The sequence below is a fragment of the Polypterus senegalus genome, chromosome 4 (assembly GCF_016835505.1).
Source record: "Polypterus senegalus isolate Bchr_013 chromosome 4, ASM1683550v1, whole genome shotgun sequence".
In the NCBI taxonomy this organism is placed as follows: domain Eukaryota; kingdom Metazoa; phylum Chordata; class Cladistia; order Polypteriformes; family Polypteridae; genus Polypterus; species Polypterus senegalus.
Genome location: NC_053157.1, coordinates 57,209,834 through 57,237,399, shown reverse-complemented (window position 1 = coordinate 57,237,399; position 27,566 = coordinate 57,209,834). Strand labels below are relative to the sequence as shown.

Genomic DNA, 27,566 nt, shown 5'->3' with positions numbered 1-27,566 from the left:
GGTCTGTACAGTGTTTATTATTTATATGTTAGTGTCATACAGTATACATTTTAGTAAGAAACAAGTACTGCATAATTAAAATAGTAATCCATATTTATAACACCACCTCAAGAACTAGGATTGTCTAGATGGTACAATGAAAAAAACAAATAAAAAAACTAAATATAGTAAATGTATATTTTAACAGCAAAAAGCTATAGTGCAATTAATGACTGAAAATGGTTAAAACCTATAAGTGCATGTATATTTAAATTTAAGCCGTGTTTAACTGCTAATATCAAGTAACTGAATGTATGTGTGAGATATACAGTATATATTTTTTGTTAGAGAAAAGGTGAAAACTACTTTTTTCATTTTAATTAATGCCATATGTATCACAGATAAATATTTTCTTAACATATATTAGTTAAAAAAGTTTTTAACTTAAGTGAATTCTGTTCATTTATGTTAGCGTTTTTATGGTCACTGAACAATAAGCCTATAGAATTTCATTTTATTAATAAAATATTATCATGTAAAACATAGTCTATAGTTTATAAAAATTTGGACGTGAGTGTCAGTATGCTTTGTGCCCTGGGAACAGTTACCCAAACTATTCTATAACATTTCAGTAATCATCTCTCTAATGCCGATCTTTCTGATCATAAAATAGGTAATTACAGTAGCAACTAGTGAGAAGAATTCATAATTAACTGCATAATTACAGTATTTGAGGGTTCCTCTAGAGTGCCCCTTTCTCTTGCGTGATTTGGCTAAAAAACTAATCAGCACATCATCATCTCATAACAGGCTTGAGTTTCGAGTTTGGTATTTTTACATCCAGCCATTTTAGCTGTAGACCATCCTCAAGAAACTGTAACAAACAGACACACAAACATACATACAGACACACACTCATCATTGAGATATGAATGTTTTCGGCATCAAGGGACCCTAAAACATTGAGATCCGTCGAAAAGTGGAGATCGAAATTTTTGATGAACCTAAAAATTTCGCTCTTCCCTTATAGACAACAGGTAATGGTGGGGATGGCCTCAAAGGAAAAATACCAAACACCTATATATAATATAGAGCATAAGGCTTCTTGTTAAGAAGGAGCTTTCTGTAAAAACATTTTAATGAGATTAAAAAAAAATCATATCCTACGCCATTATAATCAATTTTCTCTTCCCTGGTCAGAGCTTTAGGTGAAACATTAAAACTGAATATTGATTTTCCAGGTTTTAAAGCTTTTAAAGCATCTTACAAGTATTCATGCAGAAAATCCTTAAAGGAATACTCCACCCAAAAACAATATTTTTTTTATGTGTTACTTACCCTGTATTGTTTGCTGTAATGACTGAGAAAAAATATAATTCTATTGTTTTTAATGGGGAACGGGGATAACAAAATTCCTGATACAATAGGGAACCAATAGAGATCAAAGCTGAACAACAGTAAACAATATCAAAACATCCTTGAAAAAAATCACAAATTATCCACATTTCAAAATCCAGCTGTCCATTGTCAAGTTGTATGCTCCAAATATGTGTATTTTGGGTAAAATATTGTTAGATAAACCATTCCCAGTAGATATGCTTATATACAAGTGTGTTAAAAAGGAACTAAACTTTTAAATTTAATATGTTTCGGTCATTAAGCCACAAATTCAGTATTTCTGGGTTTTTCATCAGTTGTGCAGTATTGCAGTCTGTGAAACAGCAACAGTTGAATTGATCTACTGTTTATTGAAACATCTATGATATGCACAAATGAAAGTTATATTTTCCACCTCATAATGTTTTCTCTCACTCTCCTAAAACTTTTAATCCTTAGATGTTGTAAGTGCCCGAGGGGAAGAACAGGCATCCTGGCCAGGATGAAGGATGAGTTCTTGTCCAGATGGGAAGCCATTTTGGTAGGATGGAGGGAGCTGAGACTTGACCCGGCATGGAGAGAAGGATGTTAAGTGGACTGGACTTAAGCAGCCTCATCTTGAGGAGTCAGAGTCAAGAAGCAGCGAGCAACAGTCAGCTGGAGGCAGAAGGCAGATGAGAATCTGTTGGTTTTGAGTATTTTGGGTGGCGTTTGTTTGAAAAGTGTTAGTAACAAATAAAATAAAATTTGAACACAGAATTGTGTTGGGTTGCATTGTGCCTGTGACTTGAGGTTCAGTGGTGGCCCCTTGTGATTACAATGTACACGTTTTCTCAGACCATGCTCTATAATAGTGATATCACATAAAGAGAACAGTAGACAAAGAATGAGCTATTACTGGGCAAGACTCCTAACCAATGAATAAAAGGAGATGGGTCTTCAATTCAAAAGTTTATTCTCTTTTCAGCACATTCAATAGATGCTCATTAAATGATTTTCCATCAATTGTTTATTAGACAACATATAACTGAATATCTGAAATGTGAATTACAAAACACAAATAATTAGAATTTTACTTATCATAGTATTAATGATGTTTGCAGTTCTTCAGCATTAGTCCTTATTATGCATATTGCATCAGTAATTTTATTACTTTTTTTCTTCATAAGAATAATGTCATAACTACAAACAACACAGTAAGTAATAAAAAAAAAAATCTTTTCTGGGTGGAGTATTTCTTTGATAAATAATTTTTAATCGTAAAAAAACCTAAAAATCATAAATATGCATAAAAAACGTTCAAATAAAGCTGTTTAAATTAAAGTAATTAATATTTGTACTTACATGTAATTAAAAAGAAGAAATCCTTCAATTATCAATAAATATGTCTCATCTTTGATCTCCAAGACTGAAACTTTGTCTGTATTGCAAAGCAAACTGTCCATTTCACGGGAGTGTAAAAATGACTTTGGGTTCCTATGCCATGCATTGATCTGGCTCATCATATTCTTCATATCCAGTGCATCTATAACTATAAAATATTAAGTCACAGTAAAATAGATTGTTAACAAATTACTTTAGTATTTCTAAAAGCACATATTAAGAAACGTGCAATTCAAGAACCACAATATTCTGTACCGTTTGAAGCTCAAAAGAAGAATATTTATAAATACACTGGACCTGAGGTTAAGTCCATAATGCCAGCTCAAAGACTCCCTATTGTGGAAAACTGTACCTATTTTTGCACCATTCGCACAATGATGGGGTCTAGGCAAACATGTCATTGAAGTTATTAAGTTCAGCTACTGTACCATCCTCAGCAATGGCTGACTTGGTCCACAACATTTCAAGTAGGTTCATCAGTGAGATATGAAATCTCAGAGCCATCCCCTACTGTGTCTGCATTGTCAACTCACTTAACAACCCGACTGTGGTAATTTCTCTTCAACCACAATTACCAGCTATTCCTCTGTGCAGCCTCTGACATTAAATTGATAGTCTGATGCAGGGTTTGGCTAGTGATCCTCAGGTTCTTCTGGAACCTTACCGCAGATGTTGCCACAAAGCACCATTTATGGTTTTTAGAGGAATCTTCTTCAGTCTTTCTTTTCTATCTCAAACAAATAATTGGTTTGCATTGATTGTTCTGGATGGCAGGGTACTGATAGACACACTTTTAGTTTCTAGAGCTGCAGCCAGGCACTTGATTGTGTCTCCAGATGTACTGACCTTGGGACACGCTCACTTTACTCCCAGTAACAATGTGCAAGAGAGTTACTGGCATCATGCGCAAATGGCATAATGGATCTTCTTCCAGCCATTGGTTGAGAGTTTTGGGGTTAAAAACGATATCATAGGTTGCTTATATGAGGAAACTAAACCTGTTCATCTCTGCCTCCCATATGTCCTTCTAGCTGATCTTATGTTATTCCACACTCTCCCATCTCATCCACTGGCCCTGTTCAGCTTGTGACACTCAACCACCTCCTTCGGCCACTACCATACTGGCCAGATGACGATGCCTTATTGCAGCACTGTCAACTTTGGACAAACCCACTCTCCCATTCTGAACTTGGCCAATGATGCCTCCATGAAGAAGAGACAATAATGCCTGCTGTGCTGTGTTCTTAGCACTCCATTTCTGACTTGTTCTTGAAATCAGGGCAACAGCTCTAAATCTGAATTTGTAAAATGCAATACATTTTGAAGGTATGGATTATCTTGTTTATTTCTCATTATAATACATTCTAAATAGCAGATTATATACTCTAAAAATAGAACACTACTGCTTAACTTAACACTATGAACTTGACATTCTTATAAAATACTGATGGTTATATCAAATATTGATCAAATATAGATTTACTGTACTAATATGTTTTTTAACATAATTAATCTAAGTTGACGTCTTTAAAATATTCAGTTGTTCAGAATAAGATGGTGAATACACAACCCACCACAAAAATAGGATTTCCATCAAGCACAAAGTGATGTGATCGCTTTGTTCACACATAAAAAATGCAGACAAAGTCACTTGTGATTGCGAAAAGACATTTTATTGTGAAATCACACCACTATTCATTCTAAATCCAGACATTTGCACTGCACTGGTGTAACTGCTATTGGCTAACCATCAGCTGTAAACTGTAGACCTGCGAAATTTGGATTACAAAAGCACTTATGCTCATGGGTGAAGAGACTACCTCTAAGCACTACAAGCTGAGTGCTTCTTGATGATTTCAGTTGCACTCTCTCTCACTCTGGCCCAACCATTTGTGCAGCATCCATCGTCACTACAGATGCTGAATGCAAATTAAAAAAAAAACAAAAAACAAACTGTTGGACAACAGATTACGCCTGCAGGATCAGATCCGACTTCATACTTCTCAGTATGGGATGAAACTGGTGATCAACAAATAACAGATGAGACTAAACTCAATCTGTTTTCCATAATACTAGTAGTCTTAAAACTCTGGATGTACTGCATGTCTTTTTAATATGTATATTATTATTATTATTACTACTAGGGGACTTACTCCCTGCTCGCCAACCCCCCTTGCCTGCACTATGCGCAAGCCACTTTGTGTCTCTGCCACTTCTGTTGTGAAGAGGGGGGCTGAACGCACCCCAAGGAGATGCAGTAGCTCCTCTGAAACCACCTCCTAAACGGTGATACAACGGAAAAAAAAAAAAAAAGTTTTTTTTACCTCTTCTTTGCTCGATCCTCTGCTGTTGCCATGCCGTGTGATCTGCATCTCGCGCAGCTCTTTGAACATTTAAAAGCTGTCTTTGTCATCTACTCTTTGTCTTTGATTTCAGCACCAGGCGTGGTTAAATTTGTTGGCATAAAGTTTTTTTTTTAATTATTCATTTTATTGTAATCATTCCATACAAATTGATCAATTTTTACAAAAAATAGGATTGAGAACAAGTCGACCCCCACCCCTGAGAGAGAGAGCATGGCCAATGGGGTAAAGCTTAAGACTTGTAAGCATACCTAAATTGATGAGTTTGATAGGCCAATAGAGATGAGTGGAGAAGAAATAGAAATGGTTAAGTAATTGCTTCCTTGGTGCTTTGACAGCTCATTCTAAAATATTATTGATTAGATCCTGCCATGTTTTGAAAAAAAATCTACAGATCTGTACTGAGTATTTGATTTTTTCCCCCAATTTCAAATAGTATAACACATCAGTTTCCCAATGACTTAAAAGAGGAGCGTTAGGATTCTTCCAGTTTAGCAAAATAAGTCTGCATGCCAAGAGTGTAATGAATGCAATCACAGTTTGTTTGTCCTTCTCCACTTTACACCCATCTGGAAGAACACCAAACACAGTGGTTGATGGGTTAGGAGGTATTGTAACAACAAAGCTGTCTGAAAGGTAATTAAAAATTTTGGTTCAGAATGATGTTAATTTGGTGCAGGCCCAAAACATGTGACCAATTGAGGCTGGGACTTGATTGCAGCATTCGCTGGTTGGATCCTGCCCTGGAAACATTTTGGAGAGTTTTAGGCGAGACAGATGTGCTCGATATATAATTTTGAGTTGAATAATTGTATGCTTTGCGCATATGGAGCTCGAGTGAATTCTCTGCATGGCTACTTTCCACTCTTTTTCTGATATGTTGAGTGAGAGATCTTTTTCCTAGTGTCCTCTTGGATCTTTGAAAGGGAGGGACTGTAAAATCATTTTATATATTGCAGAGATGGTGTCTAAGCCCTTGAAATTGAGCAATATTTTTTCCAGCATGGACGAGGGTGCAAGATGAGGAAAATCGGGCAGGTTCTGTTTAACAAAGTTCCTAATTTGAAGATAGTGAAAGAAATGTGTAGCTGAAATGTTACTTGTGGAATGTAATTATTCAAAGGATGCAAAGATGTTGTCTATATAAAGATCTCTAAGCAAGTTAATCCCAAATTTTTTCCAGATATTAAAAACTGCATATGTTTGCGAAGGTTGAAAGAGGTGGTTCTCTTGCAGAGGTGCCACAGATAAAAGATTCTCCATCTTAAAATGCTTCCTACATTGGTTCCATATACTGATTCAGTGAAGCACAATTGGGTTATCAGTATATTGCCGATAACTTGCATTTATTGGGGCACAAAGCAGGGAATATAAAGGAGTACTGTAGGATTTTACATTCTATTGCGGACCAGGCCTGTGTATGTTTATCTATTTGTGTCCAGCTTTTTATAGCTTGTATGTTTGCTGCCCAGTAATAAAACTGAAAATTGGGTACAGCCATGCCACCTTCTGCCTTAGGTCTTTATAGGGTCGCTCTTTGGATACGTGGATGTTTTGAGTTCCAAATAAATGAGGTTATTGTTGATTCTAATTGTTTAAAAAAATATTTATTGATGTACAGTACAGGCCAAAAGTTTGGACACACCTCCTCATTCGATGTGTTTTCTTTATTTTCATGACCATTTACAGCACTCCATCACTCTCCTTCTTGGTCAAATAGCCCTTACACAGCCTGGAGGTGTGTTTGGGGTCATTGTCCTGTTGAAAAATAAATGATCTTCCAACTAACCTGACGTCTGCACAACACAACTGCTGGTCCCAACTCCATTGATAAAACAAGAAATTCCACTAAATAACCCTGATAAGGCACACCTGTGAAGTGAAAACCATTTCAGGTGACTACCTGTTGAAGCTCATCGAGAGAATGCCAAAAGTGTGCAAAGCAGTAATCAGAGCAAAGGGTGGCTATTTTGAAGAAACTAGAATATAAAACATTTTTTCAGTTATTTCACCTTTTTGTTAAGTACATAACTCCACATGTGTTCATTCATAGTTTTGATGCCTTCAGTGAGAATCTACCAATGTAAATGATCATGAAAATAAAGAAAACACATTGAATGAGGAGGTGTGTCCAAACTTTTGGCCTGTACTGTATATTGGAATGTTTTAAAATAAAAAAAGAAGCTTAGGAAGAATATTCATCTTAACAGCGTTAATTCTTCCAGTAAAGTAAGATGAAGGGTTGACCATCTATGCAAGTCTTTATGTTTACTTGTGATGTTTACCCCTAGGTATTTAAACTGTTCCGCAATGATAAAAGGTAGAGTGTCTAATGTAATATTATATGCTTGAGAATTCACTGGAAAGAGTACACTTTTATTCAGATTAATTCTGAGACCAGATATCTTTTGAAATTCTGTAAGTGCTGTTAAGACTGCAGCCACAGAATTTTGTGGGTCTGATATATACAGTACCATATCATCTGCATATAGAGAAATTTTCTGTTCCAGTCCTCTGATAATCCCCTTTATCTTATCAGCATTATGACAGTGAACCGCCAGTGGTTCAATGGCGATTGCAAATAGCAGTGGTGACAAGCGGCATCCTTGTCTGGTACCACATTCTAGTTTAAAGTAGCCTGAACGAATGTTGTTAATACAAACTGAAGCTTCTGGATTGGTATACAGTAGTTTGATCCATGCACAAATGTTTGGGCCAAACCCAAATTTCTCTAAATGTAGTGAAAAGGTATTTCCATTCAATTATGTCAAATGCTTTTTCTGCATCCAATGATAATAGTATTTCTGGGGTGTTTGACTTTGTTGGTGAGTATATTACCTTCCAATCTTTGACGCCTGTTCAATGTAAGTGTCGACCCTTGATAAATTCAGTTTGATCTTGTGATATTACAGAAGGGAGCACTTTCTCCATCGTTCTAGCTATGATTTTTGAGAGTATCTTAATGTCATTATTCAGAAGTGAAATTGGTCTCTATGATGCACATTGTAATAAGTCCTTATTTTGTTTAGGAAAGACGGTGATTAATGCTTGGCGAAAGGTTTCAGGTAGAATTTGACTGTCTCTAGCTTCTGTAAATGTTGCTAATAGGAGGGAAGCTAGCTGAGTGGAGAATTTCTTCTAAAATTCTGAAGGGCAGACATCAGGGCCTGCTGCTTTCCCGCATTAAAGTGACTTTATAGCATCTAGTAATTCCGATAGCGCCAGAGGTTTATCCAGTTCCTCCTCACTAAAAGTATCTATTTGTGGTATCTGTAATGTATCCAGAAATGTATTAGATTGTGTGTTGTCTTCTTTAAACTCAGTTGAATATAAGGATCTATAGTAGTCTCTAAATGTGTGCATTATATTTTTATGGTCGATGATTTCATCTCTGTTCGTGTTGGCGATTACAGGGATTTAGTTGCGAACTTCTTGCTTGTGGATTTGTTGAGCTAAACGCTTATTAGCTTTCTCTCTGTGTTCATAGTAATGATGTCTGGATTTATAAATTAGTTGTTCAGTTTCTTTAGTTGAGGTTGAGTTCTGAATGCAGAGCCTGCCTTTTCCTATGTATAGCCTCGCTTGGAAGCCTGGCATGTTCTTCATCTATGCTAGTTATTTCGCTCTTTAGCTCTGATACTTTCTTGGCTTCTAATTTACTTCTGTGGGAAAGGTATGAAATAATCTGTCCTCTTAAGAAGGCCTTTAGAGTTTCCCAGATTATTCCTGCAGAAACCTCAGAGGATGTATTTGTCTCTAGGAAGAAACAGATTTGTTTGGATATAAATTGTGTACAATTCTCGTCTGCTAACAGAAGCGGGTTTAAACGCCATCTGTGTGGGGCATAGTGACTTTCGCTCCAAGATCAGAGGTGCATGGTTAGAAATAACAATTGCATCGTACTTGCAAGATTTAATTGTAGGCAAGAAATTATTATCTACTAGCAAAATACCCGCGCTTGACAGCGGAGAAGTAGTGTGTTAAAGAAGCTATGAAAAAGAAAAGGAAACATTTTAAAAATAACGTAACATGATTGTCAATGTAATTGTTTTGTCACTGTTATAAGTGTTGCTGTCATCAAGGATTTGATTATCATTATTTCTTTCAATCAGGTTCGTATTTGGAGGATGTGTTGTGTTCAAGTTATATTTCGTGTTTCTCAACTGTTGTAAAGATTACAGGTTTTATTCATCAAAGTGTTCACTACCCAAATTGGTACTCGTGAATCTAAGATGTTTAACAGGCATTCCCGGTATTAAGTTGTGGATTTGCCTGCAAATATTTAGCGGTAGCGTGTCTATGAACTTAATTTAACCTTTCCCAGCCCTGCAAAGTCAGTTCACGTGAGCCGCTCGGAGTACATGCATCGAAGCTTTTCAGCTGTGCTTGTGTTATCTTGTGCGATCTCCACGGCTTTATTTAATGTTAGCTCAGACCGGCACTTAAAAGTTTCTCTCGCACTTTTGCTGAGTTTGCATCAAACACTATTCTATCCCTGACCATCTCATCTTCGTTTGCATAAGCACAGTCCTTCACCAGCAATTTTAACTCTGCTACAAAGTGCTGAAAAATCTCATTTATAGCCTGCGTCCTCTCATTAAGCTTGTATCTCGCAAATATCGTATTCGTCTTAGGCATGACAAACGCCAGCAGCAGCGTTTTTATGAACCCAATTTAAAGTTAAGCTTTACAACCTGCTTTCCTATTCGTTTGCATAAGCACAGTTCTTCACCAGCAATTTAACTCTGTTACAGCAATTGTAACTCTGTTACAAAGTGATCAAACGTCTCGTTTATTATACCCTGCGTCTTCTCATTAAACTTGTATCTCACGAATATCGTATTTGTCGTAGGCATCACAAACGTGAGCAGCAGCCTGTCTACGAACTTAATTTAAACTTTAGGTTTACACTGCCTTGTTTCCGCAGTAGCTGCACTTATGAATATGCTTGTATGCGTCACTTGCTTCATATTCTTTTGCTGCCTTCTCAATTATGTAATGCGTTTTTTGAAGAGGTTTCATTCATCGAAGTGATCACTACCCAAATCGGTACTCGTGAATCTAAGATGTTTAACAGGCATTCCCGGTATTAAGTTGTGGATTTGCCTGCGAATATTTAGCGGCAGCGTGTCTATGAACATAATTTAAACTTAAGCTTTACACCTTGCTTTCCTATTGATATGTAGCAGCTCCCGTTGCAGCTTCTCATTTGCCTTCTTGCTTTTCTTAATATCTTTCTTTATCTCTTGCTTGAGCTCAGCGATCATCACCTTCAGTTCAGACAGATTATTTCTGCTTTCGTGCACCGTAGGTGAGGCGGTGGGCTCTATTATAGCCGGTGCTCCCGGCTTGTGTGGAATAGGTAAGAGCGTGGACTTCAAGACCTTTTCCAGTTTCAGATAATCTTCACCAATCTACAATCGCGGCCTGCGTCACTCGCACATTCACTCCCCATTTCGCTCTCAACTGGAGACAATGCAGCGGAACGTGGTCGCGAGGAGTCTGGGCTTTTGCCCGTCTGATCCAGGTCAGTCTCTGAAAGGCCGTGCCTTGAGTTTGAACTTGGACTTGTTGGTCTGAGCTTGGATGTAGCTTTAGTTTTCTTTTCCATTTCTTTCTGAGTCTCTTTCTTGCCGACCATGTTTATATATGCTTGCATATACTGTAGTAGAACCCTCAGGTTGGATAAATACAGGATATCTCAGGATAATAAGAAAATAATATAAAAAAATAACACCGCTGCTAACGGAACTCCACTTCAGACGTCCATCTCTCGCAACGTACGAGACCTACTCCACAGCAGCTGTCTTCGTCATCTACTCCATATCTTTTATTTCCAGTCCCGGACATGGTTAAATCTCTTGGCACAAACTCTCGTCCTGTGGGACGTGAGGTCTTGATATTTTTTAGTTTATAATTTAAAAACAGAAGAGAATCTTTAAATCTAACAACATCGCATTAAAGTTCGATAAATTCTGAAAAGAATGACACCAAACATATACATGTAGGTTTTAAAATAAGCCTGATTTAAAGCGTGACAAAAAATGTGACATAAAAAGTCACATAAAATTGTTGCACTTTTAGGCTTAGGATTTTACTTTATATATATATATATATATATATATATATATATACACACACACACACACACACACACACAGTGGGTACGGAAAGTATTCAGACACCCTTTAATTTTTCACTCTTTGTTATATTCCAGCCATTTGCTAAAATCATTTAAATTAATTTTTTTCCTCATTAATGTACACACAGCACCCCATATTGACAGACAAAAAGAATTTTTGAAATTGTTGCAGATTTATTAAAAAAGAAAAACTGAAATATCACATGGTCCTAAGTATTTAGACCCTTTGCTCAGTATTTAGTAGAAGCACCCTTTTGAGCTAATACAGCCAAGAGTCTTCCTGGGAAAGATGCAACAAGTTTTTCACACCTGGATTTGGGGATCCTCTGCCATTCCTCCTTGCAGATCCTCTCCAGTTCTGTCAGGTTGGATGGTAAACGTTGGTGGACAGTCATTTTTAGGTCTCTCCAGAGATGCTCAATTGGGTTTAAGTCATGGCTCTGGCTGGGCCATTCAAGAACAGTCACAGAGTTGTTGTGAAGCCACTCCTTCATTATTTTAGCTATGTGCTTAGGGTCATTGTCTTGTTGGAAGGTAAACCTTCGGCCCAGTCTGAGGTTCTTAGCACTCTGGAGAAGGTTTTTGTCCAGGATATCCCTGTACTTGGCCGCATTCATGTTTCCCTCGATTGCAACCTGTCGTCCTGTCCCTGCAGCTGAAAAACACCCCCACAGCATGATGCTGCCACCACCATGCTTCACTGTGGGGACTGTATTGGACAAGTGATGAGCAGTGCCTGGTTGTCTCCACACATACCACTTAGAATTAAGGCCAAAAATTTCTATCTTGGTCTCATCAGACCAGAGAATCTTATTTCTCACCATCTCAGAGTCCTTCAGGTGTCTTTTAGCAAACTCCATGCGGGCTGTCATGTGTCTTGCTTCTCCTCAGTGTATGGCTGAAAAAGTTGTTTCAGTTAGGTATGTTGTGGGAAAAGTTAGTAACATCTTTGCATATTTGTTGCTGAGATTAGGGTATTCTTTCTTTATACAAATCTTCATAAAATCTCCTTTTGTTTTCTTTTCTTTTTCTTCATACTCTCATGTCCATCATCTTTCCTTTTTCCCCATTACTTCTAAACTTTTTCATCTTGCTTACTTTCTTGATTTTTATTTTCTTCCTTTTGGCATGTCCACTTAAACAATTATTTCACAATTGCTTGTTGATTCATTTCAGGGTTGAGTGAAAAATTATTTGTAACAAATTAAAAGTGAAAAATATAAAAATAATCTTAAGTTTACGGTGTACAGAAGTGATATATTAAACTGAAATCTTTGTTTAATAGGGCACAATGCCACTTTAGTCCACAGTAGAATGCCTTGGTGTAATGATTATTTCAAAAAGATGGCAATAAATAAAACATAATCTAATTTTACAGAAAGGAGTGTCCTTGCAACAGGTTATATTGATTTCTAACACATGCAGTGTGCTCTCCATACATGCAACATGCATTGATATGTTAAATAAAAGAATTTTTAGGAGACTTTTAGCTGTAGATTATTGTAATCAGAAGCTCACTCTCAGTTGGAGGACGTTAACAAGAGCATCGTTGCTCTTTGCAATTCAAAATCACCACCCCTACTTTAAGAACTGAATTCTGTAGGCATTGAATTTGTTTAGAAATGTGACAATCAGTGAGTCGTCTAATTGATTACATCCACTTTTAAGCAAAATACACTTATAGTTGTCTCCAGACATCTGCACTATATGCCTAGATTTGTGAGACTACATGTATACCAAATACATAGGATAGAACATGACATATTTTTTGTGCTTGAAATGTTACCTGAAAAGTGTTTTCATTGCCTAAAATACATGACCTGAGAATTCACTTATTTTCACTGATCAGCAAAAATATTCTACGGATTGTTACTAGTTGAGAAACAAACGCTTAGAAGACACTTGAAAACACCCTTTAACATAACAGGATTCTTACAGAGAACGTGGAGATGAAGACACTGCACACTGTAAGTTCAAAGAGCACCCTGGAAGTGCACTATGCAAGTTATCCTGAACACAGTGTATGAAGTGTTCTGCAGTGTAATGTCCATTTCTTTGCTTTGCATCCTATTTTCAAAAAAGTATTTTTTAGCTCCAACTTTTGTTCCAAGTGAATTAATTAATGTGTTGCATAGTACTCTCTGCACAATAGGATGTTTTTGAAAAAGTGAAATGCTACAGATGAACCTAATGATAAAAATAATAAAGATAATAATACATTTTTATATACCACCATTTACATGCTCAAAGTGCTTGACATCATGAATTTAAAATGAATGAATGCATTTCGGTGCCCTACTCATCACTATCTTTATAAAACACAAATAAATGTTCAAATGTGATAATAGCAATAACAAGCAATGGGAATTAAAAAAAGCTTGTTGTGCAGCCATTGCACCTTCAGAGCAAACATCAAAGCTGTACTGAAGTCAGCAGTGTAAAAATTAACTGTTACTGAAAATTTTAAGTTCTAAATATTTCAAGCTACTTGATTACATTTATAAAGTTTAAAATATGGTTGTAAACAACAATATATTTCTTTAATACGTTATTTTTTTTTGTGTGGATATGATGTCTACAGTTTAAATTAGTTTTTAGGTTATTTGATTTTAATTGCAAAGTATAAAAAAAAGCTTCATTAATACAAACAATCATTTCTCCTTGCCTATATCTATCCTATTCTCTCTCTTTTTTTTGTTTCTCATATTCACCCAAAACATTTAAACACAAGACGTTACCATAAGCTGACAAAGTTCCTGCACTTTTCCCTCCCTGGGATTAATTTATTTTGATTATATTGTCTAGTCTATAATTGCTCTAGTTAAAATACATAACACATTTTCTGTATATGAGCCTGTAGTAAGCAATCATTGACCAGACACTCGCTTACTACCCTTCCCACCACCACTAAACCTAAAATATTAGGTGACACACTTTAATATGCTTTGATTTTGAATTAAATTAAACACCCTACTCCTTTACCAAGGCTAACTCAGTGCTGACTATATACAGTAGTTAATGAAATCTTCTATTCCAATTAAATACAGTGTCAAATTAACATTACAGTAAAATAAAAAAGACCTTCCATTCAAAACAGACAAGTACAAGGAGCTATATCCAGGCAAAATGAATATATTGTAGTTTACAACAATATTTTAAACTTTATAAATGTAAGTAGCTGGTTTTATGGCTTCACCAGGGAAATTTTATAAGAAAGTAGGTATCAGATGTGTAACTAAGTGGTTTTCTGTCTATAATATCTGTACGTTTATTTGCCAAGGGCCAATATTATTGGCTGGCAGTTTGTTATAGTGGTTAAGGCTTTGGACCTAAGACTTCTTATCCTGAGGTTACGGGTTCAAATGTTGCTACTGACACCATGTGAAATGTAATTTTCATCAAACTATGTATTGTCTTAATAAACATCTGACATACAATTTTTGATCACATAAGTAATTTGTACTACAGAGGAAAGAAAACACCACAGTGAATTAGGATATTTGTGCTTCTTGGAATACAGAATGATTCTTCTAGGATATTACTAAATGTCACCTCTCCGTCTTATCCCATACAGTTTATTGATTGAACTAATGAGTAATCATGCACCCAAAAATTCTGCAGGACAGTTAATCATCTTTTCAATATATATAACAGTATCTTAATTAATATTCTTTTCTAATGCTAGTTATTTTTCGTAGATACGTTTAGATTAGTACTAAATCTTTATTTATACTTTATATAGGTGATTGATATTATTAATTCAAGGTAAGATATTTTAATGAAGTCAAATAATACAACATGAAAGTAAGAGGTGTACAATAAACATATTGGTTTTTGATGAGGCTTTCTTTTTCTACGACAAATGATTTTAAAAAAGAAAGAAAATAGAGTATAGGGCACACTAATTAAAATTACAGATCTTTCCAAACAGTATTTAACAAATAAAAGCATACTTTTCGTTATATTTCATTACACCACTTTCCTGTCCTTTAACTTTTCTCTCAGTAAATTAGCATGCCTGACCTTTAACATCTCTATCAAAAATAAATTATGCTGTAGCTCATATAAAAAATTTAAAATCTAATTTAAACTAATACTATTACAGGATGAAAAGAGAATGGTTCACTTACCGTCATACTGTTTAAATCCTCTGCTGTCAACTGCCACTAATGAATCATCCTGAAAACATAAAGAAACTGTAGGACACACATACATGTAAGCAAATAATAACAATTTTTTTGTTAAGTCTGAAAACTGAAGATTTTGCCTAGTTGTTGCATCTTATATACTTGATAAACGTCATGCCATAATTCTTAAAACACATTTATTTACTGAAACCTCTTCACGCCATACTAAAGTAACTTTTATGAAATTAATACTACTCATTTGGCTCATTTGTCCAGTTATTGGTAGCTTTGCATCTTTGCTCTTGCTGACATCAAATTCATCCATAATGTGAATAATTAATCAAAGGGGAAACATAAACACAGAAGACAAGCAGAAGACTGAAAAGAAAGGATTTCAGCTGTGATGCGCAAGGTTTCTTCTACAGTCATGGAGATACAGTAACATTCACGCGTGTGTGCCAAGGGTAATATCAGACTTTCAAAAGCTAAATGAACTAGTTAATGAATGAAACAACATGCAGACATGTTGTAGACAGTCTGTGTCTATTTTAAAATGATATGGACTCAGATGAACAAGGCAAAAAGAAAGAAACTGTGCATTGTGCCGAGACTCAGTCGTGAATCCTAGAAATCTTTAAAGAGCAATTTGTGGAGTGGTGTTGCTGTTTCCTACGCCATGAAGTGTTACCAATGTTTTAGCATGAAGCAAATAAAATCAATAATTACTATGTCACTTTGATTTATGTTTGAATTAGCTATGCCACTGATTTCAAGGTTCAGCGCTAGGCGATCCCTGTGGCTGTAAGTTTTTACTCCAGTCCATTTCACAATCACTGAAACATTCTTACTTTTAACTGATCTAAGAGTGCTGTGCTTTTTTATTCTCATATTCAATGAAGTTCTGGAATACTTCTATTTCTACCAAAACTTCAAATGCTTAAGGTTCTTTTGCCATTTTCTTTTTAATTTCCTTTTCTATAGATCTTGAGCCCTTAATTGTAAACAAATGCTGACAGCAATGCTATAGGGGAGCAATTATTTCAGTGCTTTAGTTACCTGTAAACTCTTTAGAAAGGAATAAACTAAAAAGAAAACAGCAAATGAAATGTAAGCATTTAAAACTATGGTAAAGAGTACAAATATTTATGAAATTACGGAGTGAACATTTTTAAGCCAGATACCTTGACAATGAGATCAAGAAAACATAAGAAATTACCTGCAGCCAACGGGTCATTGAGGACTGATCTTAAAAACCTCCGGGTTAAAAAAAAACATAAGTGATCCATCACCATATTTACATATATTAACACATATGTTTACCTTGAATACATACACACAAAGTATTTTAGTTTATATGTGGAATGACATACTGTATAATATTCAGAATAAGTTCCTTTTTGAAATGTTGACAGAAACCAGAAAACAGGAATACAGTTGAAGGCCTAGAAATTCACAGACTGTCAGGTGTATAAGTAATGGTGCCACTTATTTTTAAATTTCTATAAATAATATTTGAACAGGATGTTAAAAATATGACAGCCATCCTACAGTGTTACTGCTGTTTATATTGTCTTCATGAGTCAACATCTCTGTGCTATCTTTTGAAAGTATCACAGCATCCAGCCTTTAGGCCTTTTCTCTGAACTAAACCACCTTCCAACTGGAGACAGTTGCAGAGACCAAACCAGAGGTTCAGAGATTCTTGCTTGATGATGCTGAGATAGATAGGATAGATGGATACTTTATTAATCCCAAGGGGAAATTCACATACTCCAGCAGCAGCATACTGATAAAAAACAATATTAAATTAAAGAGTGATAAAAATGCAGGTAAAACAGACAATAACTTTGTATAATGTTAACGTCTACCCCCACCAACCCAAACCCGGGTGGAATCGAAGAGTTGCATAGTGTGGGGAGGAACGATCTCCTCAGTCTGTCAGTGGAGCAGGACAGTGACAGCAGTCTGTCGCTGAAGCTGCTCCTCTGTCTGGAGAGATGATACTGTTTATTGCATGAAGTGGATTCTCCATGATTGACAGGAGCCTGATATGCTACATTCATAGTTGTTTGTTTCAAAACATTAATCCATCATTAAATGTTAATCATATTTTAAAACTAGCATCTAATGTTGGAGAGTTTTGTTCTCTGCCATCTGTTTTGAGGTATATATAGCCAACATTAGGCCCAAGATAGAACAACCAAGATACCAGGGAAAATCAGACTTTGTTCTTTCTGAAATACAAACTGGATTCCAAAAAAGTTGGGACACTAAACAAATTGTGAATAAAAACTGAATGCAATGATGTGGAGATGGCAAATTTCAATATTTTATTTGTAATAGAACATAGATGACAGATCAAACATTTAATCCGAGTAAATGTATCATTTTAAAGGAAAAATATGTTGATTCAAAATTTCACTGTGTCAATAAATCCCAAAAAAGCTGGGACAAGTAGCAATAAGAGGCTGGAAAAAATAAATTTGAGCATAACAAAGAGCTGGAAGACCAATTAACACTAATTAGGTCAATTGGCAACATGATTGGGTATAAAAAGAGCTTCTCAGAGTGGCAGTGTCTCTCAGAAGCCAAGATGGGTAGAGGATCACCAATTCCCACAATGTTGCGCAGAAAGATAGTGGAGCAATATCAGAAAGGTGTTACCTAGCGAAAAATTGCAAAGACTTTGCATCTATCATCATCAACTGTGCATAACATCATCCGAAGATTCAGAGAATCTGGAACAATCTTTGTGCGTAAGGGTCAAGGCCGTAAAACCATACTGGATGCCCGTGATCTCCGGGCCCTTAAACGACACTGCACCACAAACAGGAATGCTACTGTAAAGGAAATCACAGAATGGGCTCAGGAATACTTCCAGAAACCATTGTCAGTGAACACAATCCACCGTGCCATCCACCGTTGCCAGCTGAAACTCTACAGTGCAAAGAAGAAGCCATTTCTAAGCAAGATCCACAAGCTCAGGCGTTTTCACTGGGCCAGGGATCATTTAAAATGGAGTGTGGCAAAATGGAAGACTGTTCTGTGGTCAGACGAGTCACGATTCAAAGTTCTTTTTGGAAATCTGGGACGCCATGTCATCCGGACCAAAGAGGACAAGGACAACCCAAGTTGTTATCAACGCTCAGTTCAGAAGCCTGCATCTCTGATGGTATGGGGTTGCATGAGTGCGTGTGGCATGGGCAGCTTGCATGTCTGGAAAGGCACCATCAATGCAGAAAAATATATTCAGGTTCTAGAACAACATATGCTCCCATCCAGACGTCATCTCTTTCAGGGAAGACCCTGCATTTTTCAACAAGATAATGCCAGACCACATTCTGCATCAATCACAACATCATGGCTGCGAGGAGAAGGATCCGGTACTGAAATGGCCAGTCTACAGTCCAGATCTTTCACCTATAGAGAACATTTGGCGCATCATAAAGAGGAAGGTGCGACAAAGAAGGCCCAAGACGATTGAACAGTAAAAGGCCTGTATTAGACAAGAATGGGAGAGCATTCCTATTTCTAAACTTGAGAAACTGGTCTCCTCGGTCCCCAGACGTCTGTTGAGTGTTGTAAGAAGAAGGGGAGATGCCGCACAGGTGAAAATGGCCTTGTCCCAACTTTTTTGGGATTTGTTGACACCATGAAATTCTGAATCAACATATTTTTCCCTTAAAATGATACATTTTCTCAGTTTAAACTTTTGTTCCGTGATTTATGTTCTATTCTGAATAAAATATTAGAAGTTGGCACCTCCACATCATTGCATTCAGTTTTTATTCACGATTTGTATAGTGTCCCAACTTTTTTGGAATCCGGTTTGTAATTAAAGACATTCAGAGTGTCCTAGGCAGCAAAGTCCTTTTTCAGAGGTCTATTGCTTAAAGTATTTTGATATTTTTCTTCGCAGTTATGTATTATAGCTTCTCTGATAGGATCAGGAAACTGTTAGAGAAAATGGTGTACACCCTTTCTAAAATCACCTTATATTAACTTTACTTTTGCAGACTGAAAATTGCAGACAATAAGACCTTTTACGACCTGTCATACTTTTCTCACTCTCTGTCCATTCTAAACAGCACAGGACAATTAAGACTGGGATCTCATTTATAAAACTTTGCATGGATTTGAGCATGAAAAACTGCTTATGGCAAAAACAAGCAAATGAGTGCACTAAAGAACAATCCCATTTACAAAACTTGGTGTACAAACATTTCTACACAGTTACCTTTATATATCACAATCACCTTGTAAAATGTCTGTACGTGAACATGCCTCTGACTCCACCCGGTTGCTGCCCAGAAACAACCATACAGGGACTATGCTAATCATCTTTGTACATATGCAGTCATAATGCTGCAAACCTTCATTCACTGGTACAGCAGTCCCCCTCCTGCTGCGTTGTGCTGTACTCCACCATGGAATGTGTCAACAACATGTGAGAAACTGAAGACTCCTTCCCTGCTCTCTGTGGGTCAGAAAGGCAGGTAACCAATATTACCTGGCACGTATCATAACATGATTGCTTTTTATGTTGAATAGTAAAGGTCATATGAAGAACTGAGGGTTACCTTGATAACAAGCCAGCCACCACATACAGCACCATCAGCAAGTTGTCTGTCAAAGCTACTTTGCCTTTAAAATAAATGAATCATGGGTTGATCCAGACCACAAAGCCACAACTTTTGTCTGTCTCATCTTGGCATCACAGATGACTTGTGAGTCAATGTAATGTAACTGCTTATGGTTAACAAAAGAACTTTGCTCTCACAAGGTGCACTTATTCCAATAAGAGTGCAGTAATGTGCTCCGTTACATTAAGAAAACTGGACACTGCTGTAAATTGCCTTTTTATGTCATCAAAATATTTTATGTTTTATGTATGTATACCTACATTAAACGAAAGCTGAATATAGCAACTCATTGGTCAGTCAATGGCTTATAGTATAGTGGGCATGATGGAGGGAAGCTTGGCTGAGATATTGCTGACTTGTCAGTTGTTTCCCTGAGAAGTGAAAACAGGTAGGCTATATAAAATGATGAAAACTCAAAAAAGGTCTTTGGCACAACACACAGAATCGACCCTCTTAAAAGGGAACTTAAAGAGAGTGTACTTCATAATCATCACTTTTGAAGTGTAATATGTTTGCCACGTCAATGTACTGTACGTTGTAATAATGTTTTGGTGATGTGACTGGTTATGCGTGCGAGTCACCATTTAACTGGTTTGGCTGTATTTCCCTACTTTATTATGTTGCTGTAAATATATGCACATTCTCCTGTGAAGTTTTCTTTTACAGATCCCAATTTTTGTGTGGAAAGCTGTGTGCACACATTTCAAGCTTCATTTTGTGCATTAGCAAGTTTTACAAATCTGATCCCAGAAATACCAGATTTGATAACACTATATATTCACAACCTGTGAGGTGTATTAGCTTAACATCTTCACCTTAAGAGTCACTTAAAATTATTTGATGAATATGTCCAAGGGTGTTTGTGATAAATTATTTACAAGCTGTTGGGGAATGATCATTACTGTTGTCTTCATGTACCTTATGTTTTTAAAGATGTTTTATTTATGAGTTGCACCAAATTAAATTCTATTCAACAGACTTCTTCATAGCAATATTTGTATATTTTTATATTTTACAGCAGATATTTTAAAATGTTTTTGACTAAATGAGAATATTTTGCTTTCTTGACTGTTGTCGTAATTGTCATCTTTTGCTGCAAGATGCTGATACTTTGTTAGACTTCATGCTCCACTTGCATTTCTACTGCTCTAACTGTTCACTTTGCCAGAACTGTATTTCTGCAGACATCTCTAGTTGCTGTTTCTGTATGAAATGAATCAGAAGATAGAAGTGCAGGCTGAAGTAGCTACTGGGATTCAAATGTCTAAATACTTGTTTGTCATCAAGGTAGGTCGCCAGATTAGTCACAACTTTAGGTTTCATCTCATTTACTACATTATCATTCCGATGTTTTGAGCTGAAACAAAATTATTTGCTTCAGCTGGAAAAAAGATATTGCTTTCTGGATATGTTTTTTTCAGACATACAATACAATCCGGTTCTCCCATCAATTCGTATTAACTTGTTTTAAACCTATGCCCATATTCTAGGAAAGTGTGTTAAAAAGTTGTCATGTAGTATATGAGTGTTGTATCTATACTAATAAAAGGCAAAGCCCTGACTGACTGACTGACTGACTGACTCATCACTAATTCTCCAACTTCCCGTGTAGGTGAAAGGCTGAAATTTGGCAGGCGCATTCCTTACAGCTTACTTACAAAAGTTAGGCAGGTTTCATTTCAAAATTCTACGCATAATGGTCATAACTGGAACCTACTTTCGACCATATATACGACCATAGCCTGCAGCTCGTCCTGCATCATCACGCCTCCCACGTAATTGAGTGCCTGCCCATATAAGGTAAATATTCGCGGATGAAGGACTGTGCTTATGCAAATGAAGATGAGATAGTCTAGTGTTTGGCACAAACTCAGTGAAAGTGCGAGAGAAACTTTTAAGTGCTGGGTCTTAGCTAACATTAAATAAAGCCGTGGACATCGCAAGATCACACAAGAGAGTGGTTAACGTGAACTGACTGTGAATGCAGTACGTAGAGAACAAGGAAGATCTCCAAAGAGCGCTGAACAAAAAACACATTACACAATTGAAAAGGCAGCAAAAGAATATGAAACGAGTGACACATACAAGCATATTCATAAGTGCAGCTACAAGGTGTAAAGCTTAACTTTAAATTAAGTTCATAGACACGCTGCCGCTGGCATTTGTCATGCCTAAGACAAATACAATATTTGTGAGATACAAGTTTAATGAGAGGACACGGGGTATAATACAACACTTTTGATCACTTTGTAACTAAGTTAAAATTGATGGTGAAGGACTGTGCTTATGGAAACGAAAATGAGATGGTCAGGGATAGAATAGTGTTTGGCACAAACTCAGCAAAAGTGCGACAGAAACTTTGAAGTGCCGGGTCTGAGCTAACATTAAATAACTGCTGGTGAAGGACTGTGCTTATGCAAACGAATAGAAAGCAAATGTTACATTATTTTTAAAATGTTTCCTTTTCTTTTTCATAACTTCTTTAACACACTTCTTTTCTGCTGCGAAGCGCGGGTATTTTGCTAGTTGTACAATATATTTCAACATAAAAAATATATACTATAATATATATGTATATTTAAAAATGTTAGCTGTGCTTGTGATAATACTTTACAGATAATACTATAAACTAGCAGAATGTTATGTTTCCATTAATTACAGTGTTTATAAGTTAAAAGAAGACAGATGGGTCATATTAATAAAGTATACATTATCATTTATCACTTAGTCTAATCTTTAAAGTTAAATGTGACAATGTACAAGTCGTATACAACCAAACACAACATTACTTTTGGCATGTTTTGTAACATTTCACAAAGATCAAAAATATAACATTAGTGTATAATCTCTGAAACATTTAAAGCAGGGGTCTCCAACCTTTCCCCGAGAGCAAATTTTACAAAATGAAAACGGCAGAGAACTACTCATGTTTTCTAATGTTGATTCTCATTGCTTATTTCAACCCAGACAAACTGAATAAGCTTGTATTGCCTGAACATCTACAAAATGTTGGTGTCCACAACTCACAATTTGCATTAAAACATCATAAAAAATATTTAGTTCACCTGCAAGTGGATTTTGTATGTCTGTATTCATTTTCTAGTGTATCTCACACTATTGAATTAAAACATGAATGCTGTCAAAGCAAAACAATGTAATTAAAAATACAGAGATATTACTTATTCATTTGTCATTTTGTTACATGTCACTGTTTCACTTCACAAGAGTATTCCCATGTCCAGTTGCATGTGTCATGTTCTTTTTAGTTAGTCAGATGACTGGCACTGCATGGAGTCAACAAGAGAGGTGTATGGTGGAGTGTAGCTACTTAGGTTCACTCTTATGGAGTCATTTAAATGTTCATCTGTCAGCCTTGTTCTGAACTTTGATTTTATGACATTCATGTCAGAAAAGGCAGACTTACCGAGGTATGTAGACCCAAAAAAAGCAGACATTTTCAGAGCTGCTTGGTGAAGATTCTTATAATTATCTGGCTCTACTAAGCTCCAGAAATACTGAGAAGACTGTTGAGACTTTAACTACACATTATTTTGAAGGTTTACTAATATATAAAATCCATTAAATGTCTCACTGTCTGTATGTCTGTTTTTCACGAGAGAACTACTTAACGGATTTAGATCGGGTTTTTTTCTATAATTCTGGTTGATTTTGCGACTGCTCTCATTTCGCTATGTATCATAGTTCACTTGTGGTACTGATTTATTTGCGAAAATCTGAGACCCACACAATGGGTTGGGGAGAGAGGCCTTCCTCACTCACTGGCCAGCTTCGGGGTGTGTTCCTTAACTCCACTTAGCTAGCGGACTAGAGCACAATTGAATTCAACTATGTTTGATATTTAAAATAAAGTGTTACTTAGGTCTTGATGAGTTTGAGTCCGGATATTCTCTTAAGTGTATGCCACACTGAAAAGACAGATTGCAATTCAGATTGTGGATCGCGATTTTGTGTTAAAAGGATCATGAAATGATTTTTTGGAAAGATCGCCCATACCTCATTTGACTATCAAGTTTTCAAATTTATGTAGGATTCATTAACCCTTTGGCAAGCTTCTTGGAAAGGGGTTGCGAGCTACCAGTAGCTCGTGAGCGACGTGTTGGAGACCCTTGATTTAAAGTATGTAAGGCCCTTGTGGCCTGTAGGGGGCATTACAGCTACCTAAATCCTAAACCCACTAACAAAACTTCACAACACAGTCCTGGGTTGAACAAAAGATGTCAACAGTACCTTCACGAGGTTTCCAGTTTCCTTACTTCAATATATACAATAGGCATTAAGTTCTCCTCCTTCATTTCCCATGTAGTCTCGTCCGTTTCCTCCCAATTTTGACCCCAAGTGCCTCCAATGCTCAACCTATTACTCCAGGAAGCACTTCCGGGTCTGGCAGGATCCCAATGGTCCATGTGCTGTCAGTATTCCACAGCTCCCCCTGGCGGCCCCCCAGAACCCAGCAGGCCAGAATGTTGGGAACACAACTCCCATGCTGTCCTGCAGCTATCCACAATGTGGTCCCCAAGACAGAATGCTGCTACCCTGTGTAAAGGGGGCCATACTGCCCATAATAGGCCATTGCCGACTGTGTTGTCCTTCCTCGTTCCTCAGTCCATTCCAGATGTTGCTTTGTGATTTCTAGAACGCCTACCTCGGAATAGCTACTGCTGCAACCTCTTTCTGCAGACTTGTCCTGGCACAGCAGCAAAATATCACTGCTCCCCAGCTGTGCTTTGTATCCCTTGGCCTTTAGGTGAGGTAAGCGAGCAGAACCCATCCTGGAAGGGACACCTGTTGGTCCCTCACAATCTTTATCTATTTGTGCACTTGCTTGAAAATAATTTACTGTTAATAATGTCAATAATATAAATAAAAGCTTACCTTAAAAAAAGCATCCTGACAAAGTAAAAAACTGTTTGGTAGACATTGGTGAAGACGGTTAGCCAATGTGGTTTTTCCACCATTTGTGATGCTAAGAGATAAAGACCAAAAAAAAAAACACATGCCAAAAATAAACAATCATGCATTAAGTAAAAGCCAAAGGGCAAAAGGTATTTAAAATAAGACAGTTGCCATTTAGATTGTAATATAGGGTGGTCCAGATCTAATTATGCAATTTTCATTACACTATAACTTATTAAGTTTAATACATAGAAAATCACCCGAAAAATCCCAGACCATAGAGAAGTGTGCGAACTGATGACATGATGAATCGTCTTCTCGCCGAACTGGAATCATCCCTGCATAAATTAAAGTCATCCAGACAATCTGGATCTGCATAATTAGATCTGCACCACCCTGTATATCCTCCTGCATAAAAAAAATATTCTGTAGATGTGTAAAGGCACCCCTTTCATCATATACTTCACAGAAGAAAATACAGTAGAACCTGGTTTTACTGAGAGTTACATTTCTATTTTTTTTACTTTGTATTACATAATGTCAATTTGGTTTTGTCTATATCCAGCATTATGTGCTGTATATACATCAATAAAAATACAAATTTACATTAATACCTTTAAATAAAAAATACATGTGTAGAGTATTATAAATGTATTTTTGGGCAATGTCATGCATGAGTTTACAATAGTTACAATAGTTAGAGTTATCTGCAGTAAGTCCAACATACCCATTAATTCCTGGAAAGTTAGTACAGAACACTATTGTTTTTTAGCTTAGCCCTAAACTTAGCAGCAGAAATGCATTTGGAAGTCATGGAGTATAAAGGTAGAATCTGGTGATTACTTTCATCACATAAAAAAAGAGTTACCTGGGGAAGATCTATACATGAGAAGATATACATGATGAGCAGAGGTTGGTAGAGTAGCCAAAAATTGTACTCAAGTAAGAGTAGCGTTACTTCAAAATAATATTACTCAAGTACAAGTGAAAAGTAGTCATCCAAAAAATTACTCAAATAAGAGTAAAAAAGTGTTTGGTAAAAAGACTACTCAAGTACTGAGTAACTGTTTGATCATAATAAATTATTTATTTTTTAGAAATGTTGTAATAAGACAGACAAAAATATAAAATAATGTGCAAATTCTGCTATTTCCAAATAATAAAATAAAAAATGAGTAAAAATAAATAACATCTTTACAAAATAAAGATGCACAAATAACACAAAGTTCCAAATCTCAGTTTTTCACAACAAAGCTTTTAAAGCCATACCTACAGTAGGTAACATGTATGTTTGAACAGTGCAAACTACTTACAGTGACAAGATATACTGTACACTGACAGTATAATACTGCATATTCACTTGCCCACCAAATAGCGCAGCTGATAGAAAATAACATTAGAACAAAGCAGCTTCTGCACATACAAGAAGTCTCACTTTACCTTGACTGTCTGTGTCTGTGCATGTTTGGTTAAAATGTTCTTGTTCTTTACTCAGTGAAGTGATGGTTAAGCTTCAGCAGGAGTTGTCTCTCATTTTTAATGTACAGTGGAACCTTGGACTGCGTGTAACTTGGTTTGCAAGTGTTTTGCAAGACAAGCTAAACTTTTAAATAAATTTTGACTTGATAAACGAGCAAGGTCTTGCAATACGAGTAGTCCGTATACACTTGTCTGCCAAGCATCACGTGATTACAACTGACCTGATGGTTCTTCTCTCTCTCGCTGCGGGATTGTGGGCAATCGTCAGTCGGCGTGCCTCACTCATATAGTCAACATCTGTATGAGCATATATTGTTTACTACAGCATTGTGACCATGTGTGTGTGCTGTGACGTGCGAGTCCCTGTCATGCACCCCAAAACACGAAGCAGAGTCTCAATACTTTAGCAACACTATCTTTATTCAGCTTGAAACAGGAACAGCGCAGTTTATTTATTGTAGCGGGATCTGCCACTCTCCTATACACAGACACAGCAGTCAGGCAGGGTCATGCCAAGGTTAGTGGCCAAGTAATACTGTGCCCTGCGCATTTATAATGTTCCTTGTATCACCCATTAATTGCAGGTGCTTATAGCCTGACCACAATTATTTCGGATTCGCTTTTACAGCGAACTGCTACAGCGCTGGATGCCTGCGGTTGCTTCGGGATGCTCTTCCGCATCTCTTCCTGTTGGGTGAAATCTCACAAGAGTTTAGAAACTAACTCACACCAACCATGATTCTTTTCAAAGGTAAAGTGCAGGTTAAGTTGTTTTATGTATTTTAATTTATATTTTGTATTAATCATTTTTATATGAATAGTTTTGGGTGGTGGAACGAATCATCTGAGTTTCCATTATTTCTTATGGGGAAATTCACTTTGATATACGAGTGCTTTGGACTGCAAGCACGTTTCCAAAACGAATTATGCTCGCAAACCGAGGTTCCACTTGTATTCTCTTTCCCTGTCCACTGTCTGTGAGGAGTTTGTGCCACTATACTGCTTCAGTTTGTGTGTGGTCATGTGACTGCATGGCTACATCTGATTTGTGAAACAGAGTCTTGTTGCTATGTCTGATTAGTGAAACGGAGTCTTGTGATTATTATTGCTATGTCTGATTGGTGAAACAGTCATGCAGTAGATCCACTGCCGGCTTCTC

At 36.6% G+C, this 27,566-nt stretch overlaps 1 protein-coding gene across 5 annotated transcripts in view; it reads right to left on the bottom strand.

Moving 5' to 3' along the window:
• Nucleotides 1-27,566, bottom strand: part of LOC120527364 (nicotinamide riboside kinase 1-like) — a 95,517-nt gene that overhangs the window by 25,715 nt on the left and 42,236 nt on the right. For 3 of the 5 annotated variants that reach the window (XM_039750697.1, XM_039750698.1, XM_039750696.1), the window contains exons 3-5: nucleotides 24,908-24,998; nucleotides 15,375-15,423; nucleotides 2,701-2,887 (exon numbers count right to left, since the gene is read on the bottom strand). In XM_039750697.1, the coding sequence (XP_039606631.1) occupies nucleotides 2,701-2,887; nucleotides 15,375-15,423; nucleotides 24,908-24,998 (327 nt within the window). Of the gene's footprint in view, nucleotides 1-2,700; nucleotides 2,888-15,374; nucleotides 15,424-16,587; nucleotides 16,626-24,907; nucleotides 24,999-27,566 lie in introns of all 5 variants that reach the window. The other 2 variants (XM_039750699.1, XM_039750701.1) reach the window with 1 other exon arrangement.